The sequence below is a fragment of the Microcaecilia unicolor genome, chromosome 1, assembly GCF_901765095.1.
Source record: "Microcaecilia unicolor chromosome 1, aMicUni1.1, whole genome shotgun sequence".
Lineage (NCBI taxonomy): Eukaryota > Metazoa > Chordata > Amphibia > Gymnophiona > Siphonopidae > Microcaecilia > Microcaecilia unicolor.
The window spans coordinates 386,422,268-386,436,263 of NC_044031.1; the positions used below are offsets into that span (position 1 = coordinate 386,422,268).

The following is a 13,996-nucleotide window of genomic DNA, read 5'->3' on the forward strand; positions in this document are numbered from 1 at the left end:
CTTGGGCTGGACTGACAAAGGCTATAAAATGAAATTTAAAACCACAGGTAAATGTGAACATAGGATTATTGTAGCATAAGTACTTTTTTGATGGTATTAGAAATGTAAAGTAATAAAAGGAACTTGACACAAACCTCCTTCACCTAACCAAAAGAAAAAAAAAAGAAAATTGTGACATGACTAAGCCCACCTGTCTCTGGAATTTTGATTCCATGTCTAGCACCACACAGGATGCTGGTGTGACATTATGTCTTTTCATACCATCTACTACTTCATGCAAGGGCATCATATGACATCAACACATCTTCCCCCTGATTCTATAAAGGTAGCCAAAAATTGCACATGCAAATTTAGGCATGGTTCTGATTTGTGCATGCAATTTAATTGAACACATTTACGCACGGCCCAAAAAAGGGGGTGCGGAAAGGGTACGGTCATAGGCATTTTGGGGTGGTATGGGGATGTGGTTACAGAATGTAATTACAGAACAAGGGTGCTCTGAATGTAAATTTAGGCGTAGGCATTTGCACCACGTTTTCGAGGGTGCAAATGGGCGTGCCTAAATTTACGTGCAACCATAATGCTGAAGTGCTATTCTATAAACCATGCTGAACTTTAGACTTGCCTTATAGAATACCGCTTAAGTGGTTTTATTCAGTGCCAATATTTTAGGTGCCATTTATAGAATCTAGATCCTTATATCTCGCAACCTTCAAAATAGGAAGAACTTTGAGGGATGCAGTATACCAAAGTGAAATAATATGACTTTGTGGTATATAAAAAATAAAGTTGAACTTGAGTTTATTATATGTAAACCTTTTCCACACTTAGGACGTTCCATCTGGCGCTGAGCCTGAATATTCAATGCTGGGCCATTTCTGGTGACCGTCCGGTTCCAACTTAACTAGCCAAGCCAATATTCAGTGCTGGCTGGTTAAGTTTAAACTGGCCAAACACATACCAGCTATTCACGCGGTCACATTTGGCCATTCAACCAGCACTGAATATAACTGGGTAGGTGCTATCCACTGACCAGGGATGTTCAGTGGGAGATAACCAGCTATCTCCTGCTGAATATCAGTGGATAGCCATTTACCTGGCCAGTTAAATGGTTTTGAATATCAGGGGGTGAGTGTCCTGTGGTAACTTCCAAATGCGCATGTGGCAACCATGTGGTAATGTCAGGGAACGGAGAGTGGGCATTCCTGTGCTAAACAGTGGATCTACATTAGCACACGCTCACTGATTAGTACAGGAATACCGTATGAGCACTTACTGCCTACAAAATGGCTGCCAGTAAATGCTCAAGTGGTAATTGGTTATAATGGTCACATGCTAATGGCAACATTAGCACATGCCATTAATACAAAAAAACAGAAAATTGGCCTTTTTACAGCTGTGGTAAAAATGGTCTTAGCGCGTCTGAGAAACCCACATAAGGATGCGCTAAGGCCACTTATTACCGCAGCTTAATAAAAGGCCCCCTAAATCCCTAAATATGCCAGTGTGTGTCCTTCTTCACTCTAACCTTTCACAGAATTCTATGGATTCTTGGGGTTTTTTTCTTTTATTATTTTTTTCTTTCTTTCATAGACAAAAATATCATTATGCATCAAACAACCAACATGCAGAAAAAAGAACGATAAAATGAAAGCAATCCTCCCATATAAAGTTTCAATTCTTTTGTTTGTTTGGTTTTGGTCATTTATAACCCCAATGGGAACGGAGGTGAGAAGGGTGAAGAGTTGGTGCTCAGTTGCTGAGTCAGAACCTAAAATGTAGTGGAAGCCATTGAGGTCCAACCAGAATGGGGTACAGTGTCACACAGCATAAGCCATTCTTTATAGCATCTTGCCAGTGGAGCTGTAGGACAGGCTGGATTCAGGTACCTCCTAAGGTGCTATGGTTAATAGTTGGCATCAGCTTAGTCTTATGCCAGACTTAAGTCATACTCTAGTGTTCAAATTTAACCACTGTCCAAGGCCTTAGCCCCAGTGATAAAATCCTACATGGAAAGATAGACAGTTAATTGAAGGAGTTAGATAGCAGATTCTCGTCGATAAGAAATGGCATCCAAGGGGATCCCTGCTTGCAGGTGATCCAGCTCTAAGTGGCTTCCAATATCCATGACTCTCATGACTTCTTCTTCCTGGGCTGCCTCCTCTTCCTCTTGGCTCATTAATGCCAGCTCATTTTCATAACAAAAGGCGCTTGGCGATGGCAAAACAACTATTTTATTTTCCTGCAGCTGCCGGGCACTGCAAAGTGGGGTGCTTGGCACCTCGTATGTCTTATGAAAGCGAGAGTAGTCAACCTTGTAGTGGTTCTTCTCCTCAAAGACCACTGGCTCAAAACGATGGCCCCAGCGAATCTCACTGGCCAGATAGGAGCTTCGTGCCTGAGTGGTCATGGCAGTAGCTTCCACCATACCCTCCAGAATGACCACAATCTCAAAATCCTGAACTTCTAGTTCCTCTTTGCCAATGCCATAGAGTGGGCTTTCTTCATCAATTTCATGGACAATGATGATGGGTGATACCAGGAAGATGCGGTCCAAGCCAATATCATATCCCACATTGAGGTCTTTCTGATCCACTGGAAGATACTCTCCTTCCTCTGTCATATATGGACGGATTAGCTGTGCCCGCACATGGGCCTCTACAATGTGACTCTTGCGTAAGTTACCCACACGCCACATGAGGCAAAGCTTTCCATCTCGCATGGCAATGACCGCATGATGGCTAAACAGCAGAGTCTGGGCTCTCTTTTTGGGTCGTGCCATCTTAGCCATGATTGTTCCTATCATGAAGGAGTCTATGACACAACCCAAGATGGACTGAATGACCACAGCTATTATAGCCAGTGGACATTCCTCAGTGACACATCGGAAACCATAGCCAATGGTGGTTTGGGTCTCCACTGAGAAAAGGAATGCCTCCACAAAGCTATTCACATGCATAATACATGGCTTGTTGGACCCTGGACCAAGAGGATTCAGGTCACCATGAAAAAAGGCAATGGACCAGAAGAGAAAGCCAAAGAACAGCCAAGAAACCAGAAAGGCAGCAGAGAAGATCAGAAGCATGTATCGCCAACGGGTATCCACGCAGGTGGTAAAAATGTCTGCCATGTACCGCTGTGATTTGTTGCTGAGGTTGGCAAAATAGACATTGCACTGGCCATTCTTTTTTACAAAGCGGTTCCGGTGTTTGCGACGGCTGTGAGTCTGCCCGTTCCAGAGACCATTCACGCCTAGGGTGGAGATCCGCAGTCCCTCCTCATCTGTGGAGACGATGCTGTATCTGCCCACCAAAAATTAAAGAGAGAATGGGTTAAGAGAGGGTTTGTCACATACCTGTTTAACACAAGAAATCTCCCATTATATACTCAGGAGTAGGGATGAGGGGAATATTATAAAGATCAGTTGAGGAAAATGCTGAATTTAATATGCTGTTGGAGTTCAGGGCTTTGTTGATTGAAACTCCTTACCAAATGTCACAGAAAAACAGCAAAAGCAAGTAACAGAAATAAGAATCAAGTACAATGCCTAGAAGCCAGCAATAGAAACATTTGTACAGGATTATATAACAAGAAGAAACTATTTTTCTCTCTCTCTTGTTTCACTTGTCAGGGTCTTCAAATTACCATCTGTGGTAGCGTTTATATTCTCCCAGTTCAGGACAAGTTGGTTGCCACAGCAACGTGCGGGAGTCATGGCATCTAAAACGAGCCCAAGTCTGTAATTTATACATCAACAACAAGCAATGAGCCTGGCAGTCTCCCCATAAAGCGCTCCTTAGGGTGGTAGAAAGCACACATATCTCCCGTCTCTACTCAGCTGAAGGTCTCTTTATATCCCTTTATGTTGATGTCATTTTGGATTCTCTGTGATGTCACAGATCGCTGATGGCATCCTCGGCTTCTGTAACTATCAGATGAGTATGTATGTGTGTGTATATATATATAAATATAGACAATAGATGTAGATACATGATACATACATATATACTCATACATATACTAAATACATAGAGAGTTATTTTAGAAGCCTTAGTCACAATTTCCATTAACATGTGAGTAGAGAGGTATGGTAGCCGTGTTAGTCCACTCTTAAAGGTTATCAATAGGTTATTAACATATGGAAACAACATTCATGTAGAAATAACGATTTTAGAAGGGCTCAGCTTATACATGCATGTCCATAATATATAGAAATTGTAAAGGGGCATGTTGGAGTGTGGCCTGGGTGCGTCAAAATCTACTTGTGAATTCCCCATTTCATAAAGGTAATGCATGTGTTGACCTAATATTTCCATGTGAGGATTTAGAGCTGATTCCTGGCATGTACAGGTTTGGAGCGGAGTGGAGGAGTAGCCTAGTGGTTAGTGCAGTAGACTTTGATCCTGGGGAACTAAGTTCAATTCCCACTACAGCTCCTTGTGACTCTGGGCAAGTCACTTAACCCTCCATTGCCACTGGTACAAAATAAGTACCTAAATATATGTAAACCGCTTTGAATGTAGTTGCAAAAAACCTTAGAAAGGTGGTATATCAAGTCCCATTCCCTTTCCCTTTTTTAAGAAAAAAAATGCTCGATTTGGCCAGGCCTATGCAGGACAGATTAAGCATCATTCACACATTCAGGTTTGCAAAATGGCTGACATTCATGTGTAAGTGCCAATGTGTATATTTGTAAAATGGCTGCTCCTGCTTCATGTGCCAGCCAGTACATGTGCACTTCTGCAGGTATTTTAGAAACAGGCTCTAAAATACCACTGGAAATGAGCATATCCTGACCTGGATATCTTAGTTATGATCTTTCCATTCTATGTAAAATGGGGTTCATAATGGTTATCTACTAGGTACATTGGGGTCAATAGTCAGAGAGGAATCAGCAATTATGGGGCCTCACAGTATCCAGTGACAGTGCTTGCATAGCTAAGTGGATTGATAAGACCACACAAAAAGCAGTACTATCTTTGCCAGTTTAGCTATGTAGATGCTGACAATGAATATCCGTCCGCACCCACCTAACTTCCAGGTTGCTACCTGACCCCAGATATTCAATCCCAGCATTGAATATCTGGACTTAATTCTGCCCACGGCTGTCAGTGGCTTAAAACCTGATGACCACTACAGGCTGAATATTGAGCAGAGTTCAGAGTATGTTTATTCTAACTTTATGAGAGAAGGGTTATATTTCTGTAACTCATGAACAGTGAAGTCATAGGTTTGTTATGCAAAACTCTCTCCTTAGTGGCATTATGATTATAATGTAAATACACAAAAGTTTGGAAATTCAAAGTTACAAACAGTTTTTAGTTTCTTTTCTTTAGGACAATAATACAACACAGAGAAGGCCTGAATTTGTTAATGTCTTGCAATAAATATTGGTAGTACCAATTCTTCTTCCACTGTATCCATATGAATGTTCATGAAGGTGGATGTTAGAGTCTACATCAATTCTCATGGGGGCTATTATACTACTATGAACACATCAAAAAGAGAAAAAAAACTACTTGAATAAGCAAAATAACAAATCAAAAGAAGTGGAAACCATAATGCCTTTTTTCTTCAAGGAAAAACTGAAAATGTAAATGTGAAAAGCAAACACAAGCTTAACGGATTCACAATTAAAAAAAAAAACAGAGGAAAAAAACCTCAGCTGGTTGTGATCGCCATCAGACGAAATCAACACCGGTCCCATACGGGAATACCAGTTCCTTCATATACACAGTTCACAATATCATTCACTGGTTAAAAAAGCTCCTTCAAAGTCCAAAAATTATTCAACATTGCTTCCTTCGCATTACTATCTTCGTGTGCAATTCACTTACACAAATTCAAAATTTTTTAATTTTTTTGTTATTATTTATTTCATATATAATTCATGTGAGAGGTCGCATCAGCCATTTTAGACTGACACCACAAGGGGCAGGAGCAAAGGGGCTGCGCTCCTGCCCCCAACAACCACACTGGACCATCAGGGATACAGGTAGGCCCAGAGGGAGGGCCTGCCTTCATGGCTGGGTGACGGGGATTCTTCCAGGGGTGGGGGACTTGTTAAGGGCTGAGAGGGTGAAGGAATAGAAGGGGATATTGGTGGGGTGGGGCTTAAGGGGCCTCGGGGGCTTTAGTAAAGAAAAAAAATGTTTATTTTAAAAAGTTATGTGGGCTGGCCGGCCTGATATTCAGCCAGAGCCGTATAATTTTTATGTGGCCCTGGCTGAACATCGGCCCGGTGTGCCGAGGCCCAGCCCGTCCAAAAAATTCCACGATATTCAGTGTCGGTGCCCAGCTGGCGACGATCAGTGTTTAAAAAACACTGACCATCGTCTGCTAAATATTGGGGGGCTCCTTTTTAATTTTCAATGAAAACTTAAACACAGGATTCTTTTGTCTTGCCCTGTCTTTGCAAGAACAATTGTGTGTAAGTTTTCTTTATGACTGATTTGCTCTATAACCCAGCACCCTTAAGAAGCTTTCCCTGTGATGTTTTTTCATAACTTTAATTTCTGTTTCTCATCTCCACTGTTCTTATGCTTTCTATAACCTTTTAATTTCATTTTTTACTTATGCTGCTGGATGCCAAATTTACCTAATATATACCTTTGTAGGCCTTCATCTCTGCAGGCTAAGAGTTACTACTCTCAGATCATCGCATGGTATCTTTTTTTTTGCCTGGCAGATTCTTCCTGCTCCTCTGGGCTTCCAGCTCAATTAGAACTGGCTTCCTACTTGGGCTGCAACACCTTGAACTTCTATACCCAACTGCCCATTTTCTCTCCCAGGGCCGGATTGGCACTGGAGAGGTCAATGTCACCCTCTTCCCCATTCTGGAAGCAATCAGAGGGTGTCTGAATATCCCCACTGTCTTTTGCAAGTTTTCACTCCACCCTCCAGCCTATGCCAAATTCTCCCAACTGGATAGTGAATTATGTGCCTTTTCTGAATGTTAGTCTGTTGAACATGGAGAAAAGGGCTTTTCTACATTTGTCTGACTGCATAAGCACCCGAAAAGTACATGCAAGGAAAGTGTGCACTCACTTTTACGAGATCGGCACATAGTCATTTTGGGGGCTGTATTTCGGGAACAGTGGAAGTGCACTCATTTATTCCTTCAGAGCAGGGGTGGGTGTGTGCATCACCATTTGCATGCTCTTGGGGCTGGAACTGGGAGCCTGTTTTACAAAGACGCTTAGGCACAAGTCTTACGTTTATCAAATAGAGTTAAAATAGGTATCTTTTTGGACTTCTCACATAGACACCTTTTATAGGCTGCAGAACTGAGAGAAAACTATCTATGTTGTTGGCGCCTGCTGTTGACCTCAAAAGCAGTTTTGAATATCAACCCTGAGGCATTCATTGTCTGTTTACTTTCTGCTTTTACTGCGACACATTTCAAGCCAATATTCAGCGCTGACCAGTTAAGTTTAAACCAGCCAAAGACAGATCTGCTATTTTGGCAGCCTGATTTGACCACCAAATTTAGCCAGTGATGCGCTGAATATTCAAGGATAGCCAGTTAAGTGCTATTTAACTGGCCAGGAGTCGTTCCTGGCCAGTTAAATAGCGCTGAATATTGGGGGAATTGACTCAAGAGATTTCAGTGACCCATAGCTATTTGTAAGCTCAAGTACTTGCTTGGCTGACTTTCAGAAACATAGTTAAGCCACATTCGTGGCATTTGGGACTATATAAAAACACTTCCAGGAGACAAAATAGAGCTCTTATCTTTACTCAATTGTATTTGGGTAAATAGATGATCATGGAGGTGGACATTATAATTACAGAGAGACAGTGGCAGCGAAGATTTGAATTATTATCCCAAGAGTTCCTCTCATGCTACAGTCAATACTCTGACGTCAACATCATAGTTCCTCCCTGAAATGGAATGTACTGTCGGGTGGCAAGCTCAATGATTCATGCTTATTTTAAGCAAGTTTAAACTGAAATGTTATTGATGGAAAAAAAAAACAAAGAATGATTGACTTCACCTGTACCTAGAGCCAGGAGGCCATAGCAATGAGGAAACGTGCTCACCTGTTAGCTCGGGCAGTGCCCATTGCAGTTCTGATCATCGGCCTCCCAGGAGCTGACAGATGCCTTCTTTCTGCGACAAGGTTGACAAGTCCAACAGCCAGAAGGTTCAGACTCGTTCATTAAACACAGCCATATTGATATTGGCTAAGATCCTCTCTGCTGGATAAAAAAAGAAGAAAATTCCAATTAGCAAAACATATGCACACCGCTAAGTGACAAGCTAGCGGCAGTAATATTTGGGTCTTGACCGTGACACTGCAAATAGGGTGAAGTTCAGTGAACGTGATGTAACTTCTTCATTGTCAGTAGGAGACCAGAGGTCATGTTGAAGGATGGAGTAAAAAAGTAACACTGACCGGCGTCTACAACTATGTCAGTCACTTTATCTCACTACAAGATTTCTTTTGTCTACATAGTAACATAGTAGATGACGGCAGAAAAAGACCTGGACGGTCCATCCAGTCTGCCCAACAAGATAACTCATATGTGCTACTTTTTGTGTATACCCTACTTTGATTTGTACCTGTGCTCTTCAGGGCACAGACCATAGAAGTCTGCCCAGCACTATCCCCACCTCCCAACCACCAGCCCCGCCTCCCAACCACTGGCTCTGGCACAGACCGTAAAAGTCTGCCCAGCTCTATCCTCGCCTCCCAACCACCAGCCCCGCCTCCCAACCACCGGCTCTGGCACAGACCGTATAAGTCTTCCCAGCACTATCCCCGCCTCCCGATCTTGACTAAGCTCCTGAGGATCCATTCCTTCGGCACAGGATTCCTTTATGCTGATCCCACGCATGTTTGAATTCCGTTACCGTTTTCATTTCCACCAGCTCCCGCGGGAGGGCATTCCAAGCATCCACTACTCTCTCCGTGAAAAAATACTTCCTGACATTTTTCTTGCGTCTGCCCCCCTTCAATCTCATTTCATGTCCTCTTGTTCTACCATCTTCCCATCTCCGGAAAAGGTTCGTTTGCGGATTAATACCTTTCAAATATTTGTATCATATCACCCCTGTTTCTCCTTTCCTCCAGAGTATACATGTTTAGTTCAGCAAGTCTCTCCTCTTACGTCTTGTAACGCAAATCCCATACCATTCTCGTAGCTTTTCTTTGCACCGCTTCAATTCTTTTTACATCCTTAACAAGATACGGCCTCCAAAACTGAACACAATACTCCAGGTGGGGCCTCACCAACGACTTATACAGGGGCATCAACACCCCCTTTCTTCTGCTGGTCACACCTCTCTCTATACAGCCTAACAACCTTCCAGCTACGGCCACCGCCTTGTCACACTGTTTCGTCGCCTTCAAATCCTCAGATACTATCACCCCAAGATCCCTCTCTCCACCCGTACCTATCAGACTCTCCCCGCCTAACACATACGTCTCCCGTGGATTTCTATTCCCTAAGTGCATCACTTTGCATTTCTTCGCATTGAATTTTAATTGCCAAACCTTAGACCATTCTTCTAGCTTCCTCAAATCCTTTTTCATGTTTTCCACTCCCTCCCGGGTGTCCACTCTGTTACAGATCTGATCTGATTCTGGATTTCAGAATTCAAGAAGGCATAAGATGGACATAGAGGGGCCGATATTCAGACTACGGGAGTGACACCAACTAACTCCAGCGGTCGGCACTGAGCCCGGATATTCAATGCCAGGTCATTTCCAGTGACTGGTATTGAATATCCAGCTTATATTTGGCCAGTTTAAAAGTAACTGGCCAAAGATATCCTACATTTTCATGCGGTCAAATATGGCCACAAAACCAGCTTTAAAAATTGGTGGATAAACGGTTATATCGGGCAATATAGTGAAGATACTTACCTGCAGCAGGTATTCTCTGAGGACTGCAGGCTGATTGTTCTCACATTTGGAGCCCATCTAAATGGAGTGGAGGAGTGGCCTAGTGGTTAGGGTGGTAGACTTTGGAACTGAGAAACTGAGTTCAATTCCCACTTCAGGCACGGGCAGCTCCTTGTGACTCTGGGCAAGTCACTTAACCCTCCATTGCCCCATGTAAGCCACATTGAGCCTGCCATGAGTGGGAAAGCGCAGAGTACAAATGCACAAAACAAACATAACAAACATGTGGGTTGACATCTGCATCAGCCCAGGAATCGGACAGCATTTTGCAAGCAAAATATTTAAAAAATGTTTTGCCAGAGTCTTCTGGCGCATGTGCAGCGCGCACCGCTCGGACTGATTTCCCGCCCGTCGCGTGAGAGCGTTCCATCATTTAAATCAAAAAGCATAAAGAGAAGCAAATAACAACTCCAAAGGGGAGGTGGGTGGGTTTGTGAGAACAATCAGCCTGCTGTCCTCGGAGAATACCTGCTACAGGTAAGTATCTTCGCTTTCTCCAAGGACAAGCAGGCTGCTTGTTCTCACATGTGCGGTATCCCTAGCACCCAGGCTCACTCAAAACAATGAACATTGGTCAATTGGGCCTCGCAACAGCAAGGACATAACTTAGATTTACCTGAAACCATAAACAACTAACTGAGAGTGCAGCCTGAAACAGAACAAAAATGGGTCTGGGAGGTGGAGTTAGATTCTAAACCCTGAACAGATTCTGCAGCACTGACTTCCCAAACCGACTGTCGCGTCGGGAATCGTGATGAAGGCAGTAGTGAGATGTGAATGTGTGGACTGAAGACCATGTTGCAGCCTTGCAAATCTCTTCAATGGAGGAAGACTTTAAGTGAGCCACTGACGCAGCCATGGCTCTAACATTATGAGCTGTGACAGCCCTCCAGAGTCAGCCCAGCTTGGGCATAAGTGAAGGAAATGCAATCTGCTAGCCAATTGGAGATTGTGCGTTTTCCAATGGCGACTCCCCTCCTGTTGGGATCGAAAGAAACAAACAACTGGGCGGACTGTCTGAAGGGCTTTGTCTGCTCCACGTAAAAGGCCAATGCTCTCTTGCAGTCCAAGGTATGCAAACTACTTTCGCCAGGGTGGGTATGAGGATGGGGATAAATGTTGGCAAGACAATTGACTGGATCAGATGGAACTCCGACACCACCTTTGGCAGGAACTTAGGGTGCGCGTGCGTTGGACTATTCTGTTGTGATGAAATTTGATATAAGGTGCATGTACTACCAAGGCCTGAAGCTCACTGACTCTATGAGATGAAGTAACAGCCACAAAGAAAATGACCTTCCAGGTCAAGTACTTCAGATGGCAGGAATTCAGTGACTCAAAAGGAGCTTTCATCAGCTGGGTGCGCATGACGTTGAGATCCCATGACACTGGTGAAGGTTTGACTGGGGGCTTTGACAAAAGCAAGCTTCTCATGAAGTGAACAACTAAAGGCTGTCCAGAGATAGGCTTACCCTCTACACGGCGATGATAGGCACTAATCGCACTAAGATGAACCCTTACTGAGTTGGTTTTGAGGCCAGACTCTGATAAGTGTAGAAGGTATTCAAGCAGGGTCCGTGTACGACAAGAAAGAGGATCTAGGGCCTTGCTGTCACACTAGACGGCAAACCTTCTCCATTTGAAAGAGTAACACCTCTTCGTGGAATCTTTTCTGGAAGGAAGCAAGACTAGGGAGACACCCTCTGAAAAACCCAAGGAAGCAAATTCTAAGCTCTCAACATCCAGGCCGTGAGAGCCAGAGACTGGAGGTTGGGATGTAGAAGTGACCCCTCATTCTAGGTGATGAGGGTTGGAAAACATTCCAATCTCCACGGTTCTTTGGAGGACAACTCCAGAAGAAGAGGGAACCAAATCTGTCGCGGCCAGAAGAGTGCAATCAGGATCATGGTTCCACAGTTTTGCTTGGGTTTCAGCAAAGTCCTCCCCACCAGAGGTATGGGAGGATACACATACAGAAGGCCTGTCTCCCAAAGCAGAAGAAAACATCTGACGCTAGTCTGTCATGGGCCTGAAGCCTGGAACAGAATTGAGGGACCTTGTGATTGATCTGAGTGGCAAAAAGATCCACCGATGGGGTGCCCCAAGCTCAGAATATCTTGCGGACTATGCCCATGTTCAGTGATCACTCGTGAGGTTGCATTATCCTGCTCAACCTGTCGGCCAGACTGTTGTTTACGCCTGCCAGATAAGTGGCTTGGAGAAACATGCCGTGACGGCGAGCCCAAAGCCACATCTGGACGGCTTCCTGACACAGAGGGCGAGATCCAGTGCCCCCCTGCTTGTTGGTGTAATACATGGCAACCTGATTGTCTGTCTGAATTAAAATGATTTGGTTGGACAGCCGATCTCTGAAAGCCTTTAGAGTGTTCCAGATCGCTCTTAATTCCAGGAGGTTGATCTGCAGATCTTTTTCCTGAAAGGACCAGGCTACCTGAGTGTGGAGCCCATCTAAATGAGCTCCCCAACCCAGGAGAGATTTATCCGTCATCAGCACTTTTCGTGGCTGAGGAACTTGGAATGGTCACCCCAAATTCAAATTGGATCTAATCGCCCACCACTGAAGAGAATACCAAAAGTCGGTGGACAGTTGGATTACATCCTCTAGATCCCCCACAGCTTGAAACCACTGGGAAGCTAGGATCCATTGAGCTGATCTCATATGTAGACGTGCCATGGGCGTTACATGAAGTGTGGAGGCCATGTGCCCCAGAAGTCTCAACATCTGCCGAGCCGTGACCTTCTGAGACGCTCGAACCATGGATATCAGGGACAGAAGGTTCTCAGCCCTCGCCTCGGGAAGACGATAAGCTCGAGCTATCTGAGTGTTCAGCAGAGCTCCAATGAATTCCAATTTTTGGACTGGGGTGAGATGGGACTTGGGATAATTTATGATGAACCCCAGTAGCTCCAGCACCTGAATAGTCATTCGCATGGACTCCAGAGCACCTTTCTTCGAGGTGCTCTTCACCAGCCAATCGTCGAGATAAGGAAACACATGCACTCCCAGTCTGCGTAGTGATGCTGCGACTACAGCTAGGCATTTTGTAAACACTCTGGGCGCAGACGCCAGGCCAAAATGCAGTACACAGTACTGAAAGTGCTGTGTCCCCAGCCGAAATCGAGGATACTTCCTGTCAGCTGGAAGTATCGAGATTTGAGTATAAGCATCCTTTAAGTCCAGAGAGCATAGCCAATCATTTTCCCGAATCATGGGAAGAAGGGTGCCCAGGGAAACCATCCTGAACATTTCTCAGACTAGAAATTTGTTCAGGGCCCTTAGGTCTAGGATGGGACACATCCACCCTGTTTTCTTTTGTACAAGGAAGTACCTGGAATAGAATCCCAGCCCCTTTTCCCCTGGTGGAACGATTTTGACCGCTTGGGCCTGTAGAAGGGCGGAGAGTTCCTCTGCAAGTACCTGCTTGTGCTGGGAGCTGTAAGACTGAGCTCCCGGTGGACAATTTGGAGACTTGGATACCAGATTGAGGGTGTATCCTAACCGGACCATTTGAAGAACCCACCGGTCGCAGGTTATGAGAGGCCACCTTTGGTGAAAAAACATTAACCTCCCCCTCAACCAGCAAGTTGTCTGGTATGGACACGTTTACTGAGGCTATGCTGAACTGGAGCCAGTCAAAAGCCCGTCTCTTGCTTTTGCTGGGGAGCCCCAGTGGCCTTAGGCGCACGCTGTTGACGAGAGCGAGCGCGCTGGGACTGAGCCTGGGCGGGCTGCTGAGAAGCAGGAGTGTACCTACGCCTAGCATAGGAATAGGGAGAACTCCTCTTCCCTCCAAAAAACCTCCTGGATGAGGAGGTAGTAGCAGAAGACGCCCAGTGGGAGAGAGAATCCATAGCATCATTATGCTTCTTGATCTGGTCAACTAGATCCTCTACTTTCTCACTAAAAAGGTTGTCCCCCTGGCAAGGAACATCCGCTATCCACTGCTGGACTGAATGATCCAGGTCAGAGACACGCAGCCATGACCGTCTGCGCATCACTATACCTTGGGCTGCAATCCTGAATGGTACATCAAAAGTGTCGAATATACCCCTGGCCAGGAATT

The 13,996-nt window shown here is 44.7% G+C and overlaps 1 protein-coding gene across 4 annotated transcripts in view; it reads right to left on the minus strand.

Moving 5' to 3' along the window:
- Nucleotides 1-1,602: 1,602 nt before the first annotated feature.
- The window catches only part of KCNJ4 (potassium inwardly rectifying channel subfamily J member 4), a 62,868-nt gene continuing 50,474 nt past the window's right edge, over nt 1,603-13,996 (minus strand). For 2 of the 4 annotated variants that reach the window (XM_030210637.1, XM_030210629.1), the window contains 2 exons: nt 8,044-8,202; nt 1,603-3,302 (listed from right to left, as the gene is read on the minus strand). In XM_030210637.1, coding sequence (XP_030066497.1) covers nt 2,039-3,302; nt 8,044-8,081 — 1,302 coding nt within the window. In that variant the 5' untranslated portion in view covers nt 8,082-8,202 and the 3' untranslated portion in view covers nt 1,603-2,038. The remainder of the gene's footprint in view (nt 3,303-8,043; nt 8,203-13,996) is intronic. The other 2 variants (XM_030210644.1, XM_030210652.1) reach the window with 2 other exon arrangements.